General features: G+C 47.0%; 1 protein-coding gene across 1 annotated transcript; it reads right to left on the reverse strand.

The window, feature by feature from the left end:
- Nucleotides 1-835: 835 nt before the first annotated feature.
- On the reverse strand, nt 836-14379 carry CCDC28B (coiled-coil domain containing 28B). Its single transcript, XM_048501960.1, has 6 exons — nt 14207-14379; nt 8868-9120; nt 6921-7090; nt 5260-5414; nt 3810-3832; nt 836-2777 (listed from the first exon to the last, which is right to left on the reverse strand). Exons 2-6 carry the CDS (start codon nt 9026-9028, stop codon nt 2723-2725), a joined length of 564 nt encoding a protein of 187 aa, XP_048357917.1. The 5' UTR covers nt 9029-9120; nt 14207-14379; the 3' UTR covers nt 836-2722.
- Between the last annotated feature and the right edge of the window lie 1137 nt (nt 14380-15516).

A 15516-nucleotide genomic window follows, 5' to 3' on the forward strand; every position in this document is an offset into this window, starting at 1 on the left:
AGGAAATAGTCTGTTTCAGGCATGTGCATCTGAAAAGTAATGGAGGAGACTCAATGTCTGGGCCAAGGTCTGACCCTATCAGGCTCAGACCAAACTAATGCAGAACTGTGGGCTTTCTGGGGTTAATTCCCCCTCCCCCCACATACACACACACACACTTTTGTCTCTAGGCAGCATCCCCTGGGAAGCTGGGAGCATCTAATGGACATAGGCTCCAGAGGTTGATGGATTCCAAACCCCAGGTTAAAATAGTGGGAGTCAGAGTGTCAATCATCCACAGAGGCCAAGAGAAAGTATCTTGACCAACATAATTTAGTTAAGTCTATCATGCAGAGGAGGTTGGTCCTTTAACTTATGAGGAAATTTCTGGTGGGCTGCTGACAGCCAAGAACAAACTTCACAGCATTGTTCACACTATCCAGCCTCAGACTTGTCCATTGCTTCCTTGTGTGCTTCTCTGTTTCCGCTCTGGGGCAAATCTGAGTTGAACAGCCCCTGTGAGTGCAGGAAGCCCCACCGAGGCACAGGGTTGTCAAATCTAGGTTGAAACATTCCTGGAGATTTGTGGGGCTCACCTGGAGGTTCCCCAGGCTCTACCTGAAGGTTGACAAACCCACTGAGATACTTGACTTGCTAGGTCAACTTTAAATATGCCAAAGCTGCTCCTGCTAACCTGGCTGAGCCCAGACCCATGCTCCAGGGCGCCAGGTTTGTGAGATATCTGCCTCACTCATGCTTCTCCAGATAGAGAGTCCTGAGGGAAATGGGGAAAGAACCCACAGAACAAAACATCCCAATTACCAATTCTGGAACATAAATCAAAGTGAAACGGGCTACACTGGATCAACATATTTTCATTTAAAAGGTGTCAATGAGTCAATACAACTGGCTTTTGACAGGAGTGGAAATCATTCTTAAAAGGAGATGTAAACAAGTGTATGAGAACACTGAATTACAAGGGTCCTGGAGAGACCCCACAAAACTGGGGGTACCTGTCAAGCCCCAGATCTGTAAAACAATTCACAACTCTAGATTTCAAATCAGAAGCCTTTATTGACAGACATCGGCATGCCTAAAGAACTGGCTTCAGGTACAGCCTTTTATCCCCCTCCCTTCTCCTCACCCCATATTAAAGACAGAGTAAAACGTGACAGGAATGCTACAGCAGTTGCTCTCACAAGGTTCACTCAAAAGAGATAAGGTCAGGCGCCGGCACCTTGGTGCCCCTAATTTACTACAAGTTGCTAATTAAGAGTAGGTGGGAAATCGAAAGTAAAGTGAAGGTCCATTAACATAACAGAACACAGGCTGCTCTTTGATGTCCGGAAGCCCCTTCCTGACAGAACCCAATCTATTGGTTCATATTGCCCAATGGACAAACAGGTCTGTGCCTGTGTGACCTTTGACCTTTTGGATCCCTATTTGCTCACTCCAGGAATCAGCATTACTATTATAAAAAGGTTCAGTGTTCGATAATGATACACATTAAACTACATACTAATTTATTACATGGACATTCCATGTACTTAGAGCAAGGTTGAAATTCAGTAGCACCATAAAGACCAACAAGAGTTCCAAGGTGTAAGCTTTTGATAGTCAAAGGGACTCCTGACAGCTTATTCCTGAAAATCTTATTGGTCTCTAAGGTGCTGCTGGACTCGAATCCTGCTCTTCTTCTGAAGATCTATTGAGCTACCCAGCTGAAACTACTGCATGTACTTCAACACTCTATCTATTGGCAGCCTGGGAAGATCTTATGAAAGAGCCCCCCAAATCTATGCTTCACCCTGTTACCTTGCTGTCTTCAGAGGATCCCTTGCAAATACTCGCCAAATCACCCAGTCCGTTGTCACATAGCAGTTCACATTTCTAACACTTTTCAGATGGATTAACAAGAAGCACCTGGAGAGCTTGCGGGCTGCTGTCCCCACAGAAACGCCATTTTAATTCTATCATGCCACCTCACTGAATTTTCTACGTCAAAGAAAACCCTCTGCTACTGTTGTCAGTTTGTTTCCCATTAACCAAACCACAAACAAGGTTGCACAAAAAAATCAAAATTGTGTGCTCAGGACTGCAGCCTCAATAAAAAGGGAGCAGGGAGGGAGTCATGGCCAAATGGCAGAAACAACTAAATTCTGTTAATTGTATGGTCAAATTTCTTGAGAGTTCACTTAACAGTGGACAGAGGATGGTTCATGTGGGTAGCCCACACCAAGGCTGCTTTCACACACATTGGATCATGTACTGTCAATGCGGTTTACAAAATCCATTTGCAAATTATTGATAAGTGACACTGAAAGGGCATGATGCAATGTGTGTGAAAGAAACTTGAAACTCATGCCAAACTCCCCGGGAGATGGGGACTGCCCCCTAGAAGCAGCAGCACTGCATGCCCCCTTTGTCTCTTGCAATGTCAGAAAGGACCCCAAGGCACAATCCTGGGGTGCAGCAGACCAGATTCCACTTAGTTTTCTTCCCTTGGCATGTGCCCATTTCATTTCCAGGAGTTGGCTACTTCTGTGCTTGATTTTCCTGCAGGCAGTTCAAACCCAGGCCCCGATCCCTGCTTCCCCTAAATAGATCCAACAGGTTTCAACCTTCTTTCCCTGAACTATTCAGGGGCAGTGTCCAGTGTGTCTTCCTTTCTCAGGCCTGCTGTTTCTTTGCCAAGGCTTCCCACGCTGCTCAAAAGAAGACTCGGGCTGCTGTTTTGTTTCCACTAGGCCGTGGAGGTATCTTCCAGGTCGGGGTTTTCTGCCAAGTGCAGCTTTTGGCTGAAGTGGGGTATTAAGTGAAAACAGAGAAGCCAAGATCTTGCCCCCCTCCCCAAGAGTTCTTCAGACCGAGGCCTGTTTCTGCGTAAACAGTTACTATCAGAAGGTTAAATGTGTCATTCCCATACTACATCCACTGACAGAAGGAGGAATGAAAGCAAAGTCATGTCTTCATAAAGAGGGGACTGCCCTATTTCTAATTCTGCTTTACACTGTCACACAGATACATCCAGTTCCTTACTTTCTGCCATGGTGTAGAGTGGCCAATGGACAAACACCAGGAAGAGGCAACTAGATAGGAATGAAAATCTGTGGACTGAACTGAGAGGGGAAGAGGGAGCAGGTATAGCCCCACTTAACAACATCTGCAAAGGTGTCCCAGTACTTTCTCCCTCGAGTGAATGGCTGCCCTTCAAATGCAGGGATCAGCAAGAGAGGACCCTACACTAAATGTCTCAGGGCTGTGTGTTGCCACATATCCAATGGAGGGGAGGGGGGTTGTTTGTGTGTCCTAGCAAAATGCAAGCCCTCCCCTCCCCTCTTATCTGGTATAGTACAGATTCTGCTCACTGACTATATTTAATAATCAACATTTAGAGAGGAACTTCTGAGCATTCAGAGGGGTTCACACAGTTAACTTTGTGCTCCTTATCCAATGAAAAGCATCTTGCATTCTACATTATTAATAATCATCCTTCCAACAACCCTGTAAGGTAGGTCAGCCAAATTATCCTCATACTGCAGTTAGGAGTGGGCTTAAAGCTGCCAGTGGGGAATCAACATGCCTCCATTTTGAGGGCTGTAGTCCCAATCTAAGATCAACTGACTGTATTTTAGCATCAGAATAGAGACCTGGAGTTCATTCACAGAATTCCAGGCTTACATATAGTTTGATATCAGTCCACCAGAGAGATACAATGGTCTTTTCACTTGAGAAGGATGGCCCATCCAAAACCCCATCTGGATCACAGATTATCCCCTCCCTACTTTGCAGCATCAACTACCCCACTTTAGTCCCCTCAGGAAGGATACATGGAGTTGCTGAGCTCTTCCAACTGCAAAGAGAAATAAGAAAACCATCAACAAAGGCAAGCAACATTAAAACTGGCCAAGTTAGGGTTGCTAGCTGAGAGTTGGGAGGGATTTGGGGGCCAAGCCAGCCAAAAAGGCAGAGTTTGGAGAGGAAGGGGAGTTCAGCAAGGATGTGATGCCATAAAGTCCACTCTTCAAAGCGGCCATTTTCTCCAGGGCAACTGAAGTCCAGAGATCAGCCATAATTTGAGGAGAAATCCAGGCCCCACCTGGAGGTTAGTACCATAAACATGCAACTAGAGCTGATGTTAGAGAAGTGGAACAGAATACTGTGACATTATAAACGTGGTTTTTGCTTGGCATGTTATAGGGCACATGAGTGCAAAGAACTTCATATTAGTGGTATGCACTGTACATGGACGATATCTACATTTACTAAGTGTAATACACAAAATGTTGTAAATTATCACCTGCTCTTGTGGTTTAAATTATATTGGACAAACTTCCAGATAGATCAAAGTTGGGGTTTTAGAGCATGAATCAAGGATATGAAATAAAATCAGTGACGCTCCAGCGGGGTGGGAATTGTTTCATTTATCTAGCTTTAAAACCTGATGGGAAAAACATAGGATTTAATCAAAGAAGTGGATCTGGTAGAGGCTGTCTAGGGCCCCTTCCACACATGTAGAATAATGCACTTTCAATCCACTTTGCAGCTGTGCGAAATAGCAAAATCCACTTGCAAACAATTGTGAAAGTGGACTGAAAGTGCATTATTCTGCATGTGCAGAAGGGGCCTAGGAAGAAAGCTTTATAAATGAGACCACATTGGGAGGGGGAAAGCTTTGATCCACAAGGCATTAATCTGACCTCAACTAGAGGCACTCAGAGCAAAGCCTCTCCTTAACATCTCAGTGGGTGGGTAATCTATCATTTGCAAGAATGGTGGGGGAAACTGCTGTCAAGCCACAGCTGACTTATGGTGATGCTGTTTAAGGCAAGAGATATTTAGGGGTGATTTGCCACTGCCTGCTTCTGCGTGGGCTGAGAGAGTTTTGAAAGAACTGTGGCTGGCCTAGGTTAATCTCAGCCAAAGCTTGCTCTCTGTCACAGAAGTACATACAAACATGTTAACTGCTTAGGGAGATTCACTGTTTCAATCTGAACTATTTCCAGTCAACTGGTTATATGGATGTCTAGAATACCTTGGGTGAATGTACTATCAAAGGTTTTCATGGCTGAAATCAACTGGCTGTCGTGGGTTTTCCGGGCTGTGTGGCCGTGGTCTGGTGGGCCATGTTAGGAGCTAAAACCACCAGATCACGGCCACACAGCTTGGAAAACCCACAACAGCCAGTCTTGGGTAAAATCTGTGATATGGTTTCAGGCAGAAGAAGATAGGAGAAGAACAGGTAAAAAAGAAAAGACTGAGATCCTTGGCACCTCTTACATTTGTCAGTAGCTGGTCCAGATTCCGGTCAGCCACAGTTTTCTTCTGGTCTTCAGACAGCTCTTCCACGTAGACATCCAAGCTGAAGTGCAGACGGGCCAACTTCTCCTGCATCTCCCGAACATGTTCCAATTGTTCAAAAGAACATTCCTTTCCTGTGCCAGTCCAGAAGAGGAACACGGCCATTACCCTGTGCAGTCTCCAGGAGATACCCAAACAAATCTCCAAGTCTGTTTTCTTCACAGGAAGAATATACTCCTGGTGGGAAACTCAATTCTCATTGGTGACCCTTAGACCTTTTTTGCCCCTAGTTCACTAATTTTAAATATTGATTTTGCTTAAGTGTTTAAAAATGTTTTCTGCCATTTGTTAGTTGAGTAGCAGTCATACTATAAACTGACGTCAGTTTCAAAACCCACACATTGAACAGATGACAGGCAATGGGTTTTATAGTACAGCCACTTTAGCAGATGGACAGCAATTTGATCAGAAATTCAATCGGCCTCATCGGGGTGAGAAGACTGGTCTGGGACTGCAGAGACCTTGGTTCAAATCCTTGCTCATACATGAAGCTCAGTACCTTGGACCCAGCCTACTTCACAAGGTTGTTGATAGGGAAAAAATGTGGGAAAGAACTTCCATAAGCCATCCCAAGCTCCTTAAAGTGAAAGGAAAGATACAATGTGAAAAGTAAGTTACTGGGGATAACCACTCCCCTCCAATGAACACAGGACGCTACCTTATACTGAATTAAGTCCTTTGTCCATCAAGGTCAGTACTATTTACTCAGAGTGGCACCAGCTCTCCAGAGTCTCAGAGTCCCTTTCACATCACATACTACCTGATTTTTTAAATTGGAGATGCTGGGAATTGAACTTGGGACCTTCTCCATACCAGGCGGAGGCTCTACCATTGAGCCATGGGCTATCCCTGAACCATAGCCCCTCCAGTACCAGTAATGTTTCTGCTAAGACTTGATACTGATTTTGCTTTCTTCCCTACTCTGTCCCAAGAATGAACTCTAGATGGCCTGTCACATGCCCTTGTCACTAAGAACATCCAAAAACTCTGCTGGATGAGACCAACAGCCATTTTGCCCACGATTCTCTTTGCAAGAGCAATTAGCCAGATACCCTCAGGAAGCCTGTAAACAGGACATTAGGAGAGACGCCCAGTACCTCCCTCTCAGCTGCTGGCTCTCAGAGGCTAGTCTGTCTGAACAGGGGGGTTCTGGTTAGCTAGCAGGGCTCACAGCTCTCCAACGTATTTGGCCAGTCTGTCCTTAAAGCCATCTTGTGATTCAGAATTCTGCCCACTTCCTTTCAACTGTACTGAGCTGGTTGCCAGCCAGCTTTATTTTTATCCATCCAGGTGACACACAATAAGTTATTTGGGGCCACGCAGCAAGTGGCCAGACTTGATGTCGGATCACTCAGCACAGACCCCACCTAACTTTTGAGCTTCTAGCTGCTGTAACCTGAACGCACTGAAGTTGCCTCATTTTACCCTCACAACAATCCTGTCAGAAGAAGAAAAAAGACCAATCCATAGCCATAGTGAGCTCAACAGGGATTCAAACCGCAGCCTCCTTGTTGCCAATCCCATGCTCTGCCAGTGACGGCACACTGGCCAAGAGAACCTTCTAATGGCACAGCACTTACCGAACGCCTGCAGCTTCCCCGAATGGAAGTCGTTCAGCAGGTTCAAGAGCCCCCCCTCCATTTCGTACACGTCCGAGACATCCGTCAGGAAAGAGTGCTGCAGAGGGGCACCTACTGTGGTTCCCGTGCTGCCCGCAGGCTGGGGGGCTCGGGGCTTCTCTTTGTTTGCTCTGCAACAAAGGACAATAAGAGGCAAACCCAGCCTGGGAGGCAGCAACCAGCATCACTTCCCCTTTCCGTTCCAATGAGGCATGTTGCCAGCAGGACTGGCCCAGTGCAATGTGCTTCCTCCTGCTTCAGGGCTAACTGAGAAGGTATGTGTGGAAGGCAATGGTCAAAAGTTTTCCAGGGTTCAACCTGACCTCCTTACAAGGAGCAACTGAAGCAGCCCAAATGATGGGATGGCCTCATGATGCTGGGCTGAACAGCCTCTGAATGCTTCACTTTCCACACATCTCAGATTAACCCACATAAATCTAGACCAGGGGTAGGGAACCTGCGGCTCTCCAGATGTTCAGGAACTACAATTCCCATCAGCCCCTACCAGCATGGCCAATTGGCCATGCTGACAGAGGCTGATGGGAATTGTAGTTCCTGAACATCTGGAGAGCCGCAGGTTCCCTACCCCTGATCTAGACCAATCTGTGCCAGAGGAATAGAGGCACAGAGCAGAAGGAAGGTGCTCTACACAAGAGGTGTCCAATTGGCCATGCCAGCAGGGGCTGATGGGAATTGTAGTCCATAAACATCTGAAGCATCAGAGTTGGACACCCATGCTCTACACCTATGCGCATGCAATACGGAAACTTTAGCCAAGCTGAGAAAGTGTAAAGCATCACACCACATCACATGATGCCCACCAAACAAAGTCACAGGGCCACCTGTCCTCTGTGGGATCCATCCAAGTAGGATTGCCAGCTCCAGGTTGGGAAAATACCTGGAGGGAGGGGTTTGGGGAGGGGAGTGACTCCAGTGAAGTATGATGCCATAAAGTCCACCTTTCAAAGTGGCCATTTTCTCCAGGTGAACTGATTTGCCTGTAAATCAGTTGTAATAGCAGATCTCCAGCAACCCGCTGGAGGCTGGCAACCCTAGATCCAAGACATAGTTCTCTCCTCACTGGTTTATCCAAGCAATAATCGACTGAGGTAGGTTACAGGCCCAAAGTTCGCTTGGGGGAATTTGAATGTGTATCTTTCCAAACCTAGCCTGACATTCTAACCACTACACACACCACCTCTCATTTGTTTCAATGGGGGTAACATAAGTTTGCACCCTGTGGGCCCTGCCAAACTTGCCATCTGGGGAATCTGCCCACACTGTGTACTTCATCACAGAGTCACCTCTGAACAGGCTGATATCTGGGTCTCAAGCGGTGAGGTGGGGGAAACTGCTCTTCAATACACCATCATCAAAAAGTTTCAACACAACCATAAGGGATCCTCAGGTTATTTAAAATAATGTTTTCACAGAATTCCCAGATGAGTTTTGTTCTCAGAGGTGATGCAGAAGATTGCCAAAGATTTTTTTTAAAGGCCTCATACCTGGGCCCCTTGAGCCCCCCTAAGCATATGCAGAGGGTCCTTCCTTTGTGAAGGGATCAAGCTTTCATAAAAATGGTTTGAGGATGGAATAGCTATGAACAATCTAAATGCCTCTTTCTCAGGAAAACTATTTTAAAATCAGAGTAAGAGATAAAACCACAGAAGACACCCCCCCCCCAAAAAAAAACAACAACAACCCTACACTTTTTTTCCTGGCTTAACAACTTTCTGTACTGGTATCTTGCTAAGAAGTTATCTATCTGATATACCAATGAAAGCTTAAACCCTGGAAACGTTGGACTTTAAGGTGCTACTGGACACAAATCCAACCCTATCCAACAGGTTCCATGTTCAAATCCTCCTCACCAAGGGAACCTTTCAGCTCTGTTAGTCCTGAACTGACCTCTTGAACTTGGATCGTTGCTTCGGTGATGGGATATGAGGCATTCCCAGGGAGAAAGAGGTGCTCTTGCTGGCAGGGACCGGCAGCTTGCGTAAAGCACTAGTGGGCATCGGCTGAGCCAGGTGGGGCTTGGGGCTCCTCTTCTTCTTCTTCTCTTCCATCTCTCAATCGATCATGTGTCTCAGCTACCCACAGGAAGGCCTCAGGGTAGGGGGGCACCAGGAGCAAGACCAAAGTCGAACTACAGGCAACACTTCAAAAGAAACACAGAAAAAAGATGTTAGCCTTGACCTCTATGGACGCACCACATAAAGAGGCAGCAACCAGAAGCAGAGGGGCAAACTGCATGAGGAGGGCTGCTTGGTTGCCTTCATGTTCTAGTGCCGGGGTGGCGAACCTTTGGCACTCCAGATGTTATGGACTACAATTCCCATCAGCCCTTGCCAGCATGGTCAATTGGCCATGCAGGCAGGGGCTGATGGGAATTGTAGTTCATAACATCTGGAGTGCCAAAGGTTGGCCACCTCTGTTCTAGTGTGGTGTGGTGTGGTGTGGTGTGGTGTGGTGTGGTGTGGTGGTTAAGAGCAGGTGGATTCTAATCTGGAGAACTGGGTTTGATTTCCCACCTGAGTGGCAGAGGCTTATCAGGTGAACCAGATGTGTTTCTGCACTCCTACATTCCTGCTGGGTGGCCTTAGGCTAGTCACAGCTCACTCAGAAGTCTCTCAGCCCCACCTGTCTCACAAGGTGTCTGTTGTGAGGAGAGGAAGGGAAAGGAGCTTGTAAGCCACCTTGAGTCTTCTTATAGGAGATAAAGGTGGGATATAAATCCAAACTCTTCTTCTTCTACTACTCAGGAACTCTGCAGAGATACCTGGCTGGCCATGCTTGGAAAAAGGATACTGGGCTAAAGGCACTGGGCTCTGTAGGGCACTGAATTAGATTTTTACCTTTCTAATTGCAAATGCACACATACCCTACAAAAATGAAACCATCCTGAACTGGTTGAACCCTGACCTGTATGGCCCCAGCTATGTTGATCTCATTAGATCTTAGATGTTCAGCAAGGGTTGGCCTTGGTTAATTCTTGGATAGGAAACCGCTAAGGGAGTCTGGGGTTGCTACTCAGAGGCAGGCAATGGTGAGCTACCTCTGCTCACCTCTTGCCTTGGCATCCCTATAGGGTAGCCACAAGTCAGCTGCAACTTGATGGCACTTTCTACCACCACCAAACTGGCGGATTCTGTTCTTCCCTAAAAGAGGGTTTCGAGGGACACACTGGAAAATCTTTTCTGTGAGGAAGCTCCAAATCTCTGAACACAGTTCCCAAAGCAAGGTTCCTTCCTCCGGATCAATGTAAAAGATAGTTGAAAGGTGGAAACTCAGAACAGCCCATTTGTAAATGAGAGGGGTGTGTGTGTGAAAATCAGAGCCACTATGATGTTGGGTCGAGGACATGGAAGAAATAAAATACAGAACTTCAGACAGTGATGAGAACAGTCTCCTAAAAGCTCATGGCTGGGAATCTAAATGGGAGTTGGGGAGAAATCAAGCCAGCACCATTTGATGGTAAAGAGGCAATTTTGTCTGCCCACACTATCTATAATGCACACCTCAGAACCTTTTTCTATGACAAGATGCAGTAAAGGCCACTGCTAGATAAACAGTCCATTTAACAAAGATGGACAGGCAACAGGGATTTCTTAAATGGTGCCACTTCAGGTTGCAGAGGTGGAGACGCTTCTAGGATAAGTGTCCACTATAAAAACTTCTTTGAGCACAAAGTTAGCATAACAGTAAGAAAGTTCTGACCAGTTGGTTTTCTATATGGAGTGATGTGCCATCAAAAACAAACTTCTTCATATGGCGAGTGCAAGCACACAACCTTTTTAATTGCAGCCTATAACAGTTTTATAAATACACAAATCATGATAGCAAACACAACTTCCAAGGTCAGTGACAGATGATAAGCAGAGGTTCATTCCTGCCCTGTCTGTGGTCTTCCCAGGGTCATTAGTCTGGCCACTTTGGAAACAAAACTGGGGAAGATGGACCTTTAGTGTGATCCAGCAGGGATCTTTTTATGCTGCACCGCTTATCATCAGTCCAAGTCTTTATCAACATGGCCTTGAACAGAATTATGATGAAATCAAGCCTGGGCTTTGTCCTTTCCCCTCAGGAAAACTCCCCACCTTGCCATGCGGCCCTTCAACCCTTTGAAGTGGCCAGTTGGCTCCTATTTTTTGTGTTGGGTAAATTTCCACAGCCTTTCCGGTTTCTCCATCCGGAGATCAAAGCTAGCTGTCATGTTGGTGTGATTTTGCCTGTTGGAATTACAGGATGCAACTGCATCACAAGAATCATAAAGAAATATGTATAATTGCAATATTCTGTATTTTATGTTTTTTAAAAAATCCTGTGTTGGTCTTGGACAGTGAATAAATCTTGACTGATTGACTGGCTGCTCAGCCAGGACCCCATTAACCACCACAGCAGAAGATGACCAAGGCACAAAATTCCTCCCATTGTGGTTGCGAAGGTGGTGAGAGGTTCCAGTCTGCTCCTGAATCCCTGTTGTGACAACAAGGCAAGGTAGCCGCCCTGAATCTTGCCAGGGGCTGCCACAGACCCCTTTAAAATCCATGTCAAGTACCAGTTCATTCAAGAAAATGTAAACAAAACAGGTTTTAAGCTAGTTCAGGGGTTGCTATCCCAGAGTAAAAAAATACCGAAGTGCACCCCTGTACCATTAGCTTCCCCCTCCAGCTCTGTGAGAGAGAAGGAAGCCTGGTTGTTATGTAGGTACTTAGTTGAAAAACACATGTGAATCAGAGGCCAGCAGTCTCCTCTTTGACATGTTACCTTTCTAAGTCAAGGAGATTTTTTAAAATACAGGGAATATTCCAACATGTGACCCCCCCCCCCACCAACTCTAATATGGTACAGTCCCGTCACAGCCTCAACTGCCTAGTGATTTTGTAGTTCAGCAATACCTTAAATTATAATGCCCCTCCTTTTCACAAGAAATTATCTGCAGAAACGACATGGCTTGGAGCTTTTCTGGTTTAGCAAAGATTTACTAAGTAGCCCCTTTTCTACACCCTCACCCCTCAGTTGTTCAGCATTTGTATTCAAGGGGGGCACGTGGATTAGGAGATAGAAGGCAAAAGTCCCGTTGGTCTCCCATCCATGAACAGCAACTTGTTGCCGCTGATCTGTAACCCTCTCAGCTGCCCTGTCATTATATACATTGCATTCCTCCGATCCCTCTTCCCTTCAAAAGCCAGTAATGGCTGAGCCCAGTTATATACTACACTAGCGAGGCTCGGCCACGTGTTGCTGTGGCTTATTGCAGTGAAATGGGAAAGGAACAATAGCAGCCAATCAATTGCAGAGGCCAGCAGTACGTGCTCATGCAAACACGCAGCCTGATACTGTGCGATGTCATTGATGTGCATGCCTGCATTCCTTGGGGGGGGGGGGGATGGAAAGGCTCCCCTCCCACACATCTAGGCTGGCTGGTCATGATCCTTTACCTGGGAGTAAGTTTGGTTGGTGGCAATTGGTGTCGCTTCTGAGGAAACCCTCTGAGGGGCGCGACGCAGCCATTCAAAGTATGTCATGGTTGCTGTACCGAGCTTACTCCTGAGTAACGCGTGCCTGGTTTTCTTAACTGTAATCGCAGTATTCAGGGAATCTAGGGTGCCTGGCCCCTTCCTCCCGTCCCTTGCATGTCACCCCTCACTCTCTTCCCTCCCTCACTTCTCTTCCCTTGCATGCCACCCCTCCCCCTCCCTCCCTTCCCTTTCCCTCTGCTAGGGTGGGTGGGTCATATCAAGATGCTGGGCCCCCTGTCTCCCCTCCCTTGCATGCCACCCCTCACTGTCTCCCCTCTCTCACTTCTCTTCCCTTGCATGGCTTCCCCTCCGTCCCTTTCCTCTCCCTCCCTCTCTTCCCTTGCATGCCACCCCTCCCTCTCCCTCCCTTCCCTCTCCCTTGTGTGTATGTGTGTGTATGTGTTTCACTGCCTATGTACTGTTTTTACTGCTAATATCTGGCCATCTGAGGGAACATTCTAAGCAGCAGGAACATTCTAAGGGTGACAGTTACACACAGGCAGCTGCATGTCCTTCACCATGGAGTGCCAGGAAAAAGGCATTTTACCTGGGCCAGGTGTGAAATTTCAGGTATGTGAACATCTAAAAACACTCTCACCTGGCTCACTATAGTGGCTGGGAATTTTCAGAGGAATTGGCCCAGCAGTTACTGCGTTATACTATCATCAACAAAAACACTGTTAGCTTTTTATATATATAGATAGCCAAAGAATTGGAAAAAAGAAAAAAGGAGTCTTGCAGCACCCTACAGACAATTGGGTGGATTCTGGCAGAAGCTTCCATAGGTCCAGTTAACTGGATGCATGAAATGACTTTGCAAAAGGCAGCAGGAACACAAACTGCCGAGGGGAAGGAATTGCAAAGAGTGGGGCTGAAAGACTCCTAGGGCAATTCTATGCAAAACTATACAAGCACAATGGATGCTGGTCATCACCGTAATCAGGGATATAACACAGTCTACCCCATTACAGCAAATAATTTTACACCTCTCATGGTTAAGAAAGGAAATCATCTCCGTTAAGAAAGTGGTCCCCGATTCCCTGGTTATCACCATTAATAATTATTTATTTAGCAGCCAGTCTCCATCGAAAGGTTCTTTCTTGAAGACTTTCAGGCCAGCAACAGATCTCTGTTGCCCTGAGAGACGCCACTTCATGCTGCTGCCCTTGACAGCTTCCGCCCCACAACCCTGCGGCTGATCTTTAAGGTACCACAGAAAGACCCCTTTTCGCTTTTGCCCCTGCAGATCGGCAAAACGGCCCCGCTAAAATCTGTGAACGAGCCCTTTAAAATAATCCAACAGAGCAATCCCCCCTCCCACACTATAACGACTTCTCAGCTCAAGACTCTTCCGCTCGTTTCAGCATCCTGCAAAGGAACAATGAAAGACAGAGAGGGGGAAGATTGATTGACACGCGGTAGATTGCAGGGGGAGCGGGGTGGTGGGGGTTGCAGCTGGCTGCTGGGGAGTGGCGTTGCATCCCCCCCCCCCCCCACCAATATGCCCGCCTGTTTTCGCACAGGGAAGGCTAAAAGTGGAGCAGCTGCACTGCCCGTCCCCCCGCCCCCGCCCGCCTTCCAACGGGGCCGCGGTTTCCAGCGCGGGCAGGCCAAACTGACCTCGGAGCAAGCAGAGGCCAGAGCGGCGGCCCCGGTGCAAAGAGGACACCAGCACCGACCAAGGCCCGGGACCCTCCCCGAGCGTGCGAAGATCGCCTTTACCTTGGCGAAGGCCCGCGCCGTTCTTTCCCCCTCGTCAGCTTTCGTTGGAACCCCGACCTCAAGTCCTAGTCTAGTGGGCCTCAGGGCACGTGCAGAGTGCAGCCTCAGCCAGACGTCCCCGGCCTAGATCTGCTCCCCCTTCGTGCTTCTCAACTGCAGTCTTTCTCACGCACAAAGACTGCAGAGCTGCAACTGGGACCACCCCCTTTATGCCCCCTCCCCTCCCTGCTTGGTTAAGTTGCTGCAAAAAATGAAAGGTGTCACCTTGAGCCAAACTGGAACTACACTCTGCAGAATAGAAGTTGCCTTAGCATCAGGTTTAACCCAAGCTTCGTTTTAGCACCAAGCACTGAAACTTACCCAAGATGAGACAACTCGAGACATGACCAAAGGCATAAGTATTTTGCAACCCAAATCTTGAACTGGGGTACCCCACCTGAGAGTACCCGGTGCAACTCTCTTAGACGGTTGTGATTTGAATAACTTCAATCTTTATTTTAAGGAGGGGAAGCATATCAGCTCCCTGAACTTCTGTGTCTGCGTTAAATAGTTAGGAACCATACCAGAGCAGCCCTTTTCAAAAGTCAGTTGATTTCTTGGCATTCAAGTTTCGTTTCATCCCTACAGGAAAGGTTCACTGTGACACCAGGCTATGGCTGGGAATATCCCACACACCATCTAGAGCTGAAACTAGGCAGCTTCCTGGGAAACCCCATCTATCTATCCCACCTGGAACTCCAGGACTGAAGGAAGGTATGCTGTAAATGGGATTGAGAAATAGTCTTGCCCCTGCTTTGCTTGACATAAAAACGCTGATGAAATCTCTCTTTCCTACAGTGAAATGCTTAATTACAGCTAGAAGGAAGGGGGTGTATATTGAACACCAGAGGTCCCCAGTCTTTTAATAACAGGTTTTTCTGAGCATCAAAAAAAATTCCCAAACTACCTTCCAAACCATATTAGCAAATTTTGTTCTAACCTAGGAATAGAAGAGCATAGACTACGAAGTGTGTCACAAATGAAGTTATCAGCTAAGCAGTGCAAGAAAAATCTGATGAAATTAGTTTTGAAAAAAGCCTAAAACAGGTATTTTCTTTTAGGGAAGTGTTAGCAAGCTTCTATTTGGAGGACCATGTTGTACAGCAACCACCTGGGAATTCCTGGCAGCCAAGCCCAACCTGGTTAGGGTGCCAGGGCTTCTGACTAGTACTCTTCTTGAGATTGTACATCACTCATCCTGAAACTCTGTTAGCAGCAGGGTGAGGCCTGTTTAGCAGCAGGGTGAGCAGCATCAAGATAAACTCTCTCTG

This window comes from Sphaerodactylus townsendi, linkage group LG06 (assembly GCF_021028975.2).
Source record: "Sphaerodactylus townsendi isolate TG3544 linkage group LG06, MPM_Stown_v2.3, whole genome shotgun sequence".
NCBI lineage: Eukaryota > Metazoa > Chordata > Lepidosauria > Squamata > Sphaerodactylidae > Sphaerodactylus > Sphaerodactylus townsendi.

Coding starts and splice junctions, on each gene's coding strand:
- CCDC28B (XM_048501960.1), bottom strand. CDS start 9,028: ATGGAAGAGAAGAAGAAGAAGAGGAGCCCCAAGCCCCACCTGGCTCAG. Junction 7,091..8,867: donor CAACGATCCAAGTTCAAGAG/GTCAGTTCAGGA, acceptor CCTTTGTTGCAG/AGCAAACAAAGAGAAGCCCC. Junction 5,415..6,920: donor GGGGAAGCTGCAGGCGTTCG/GTAAGTGCTGTG, acceptor GGACTGGCACAG/GAAAGGAATGTTCTTTTGAA.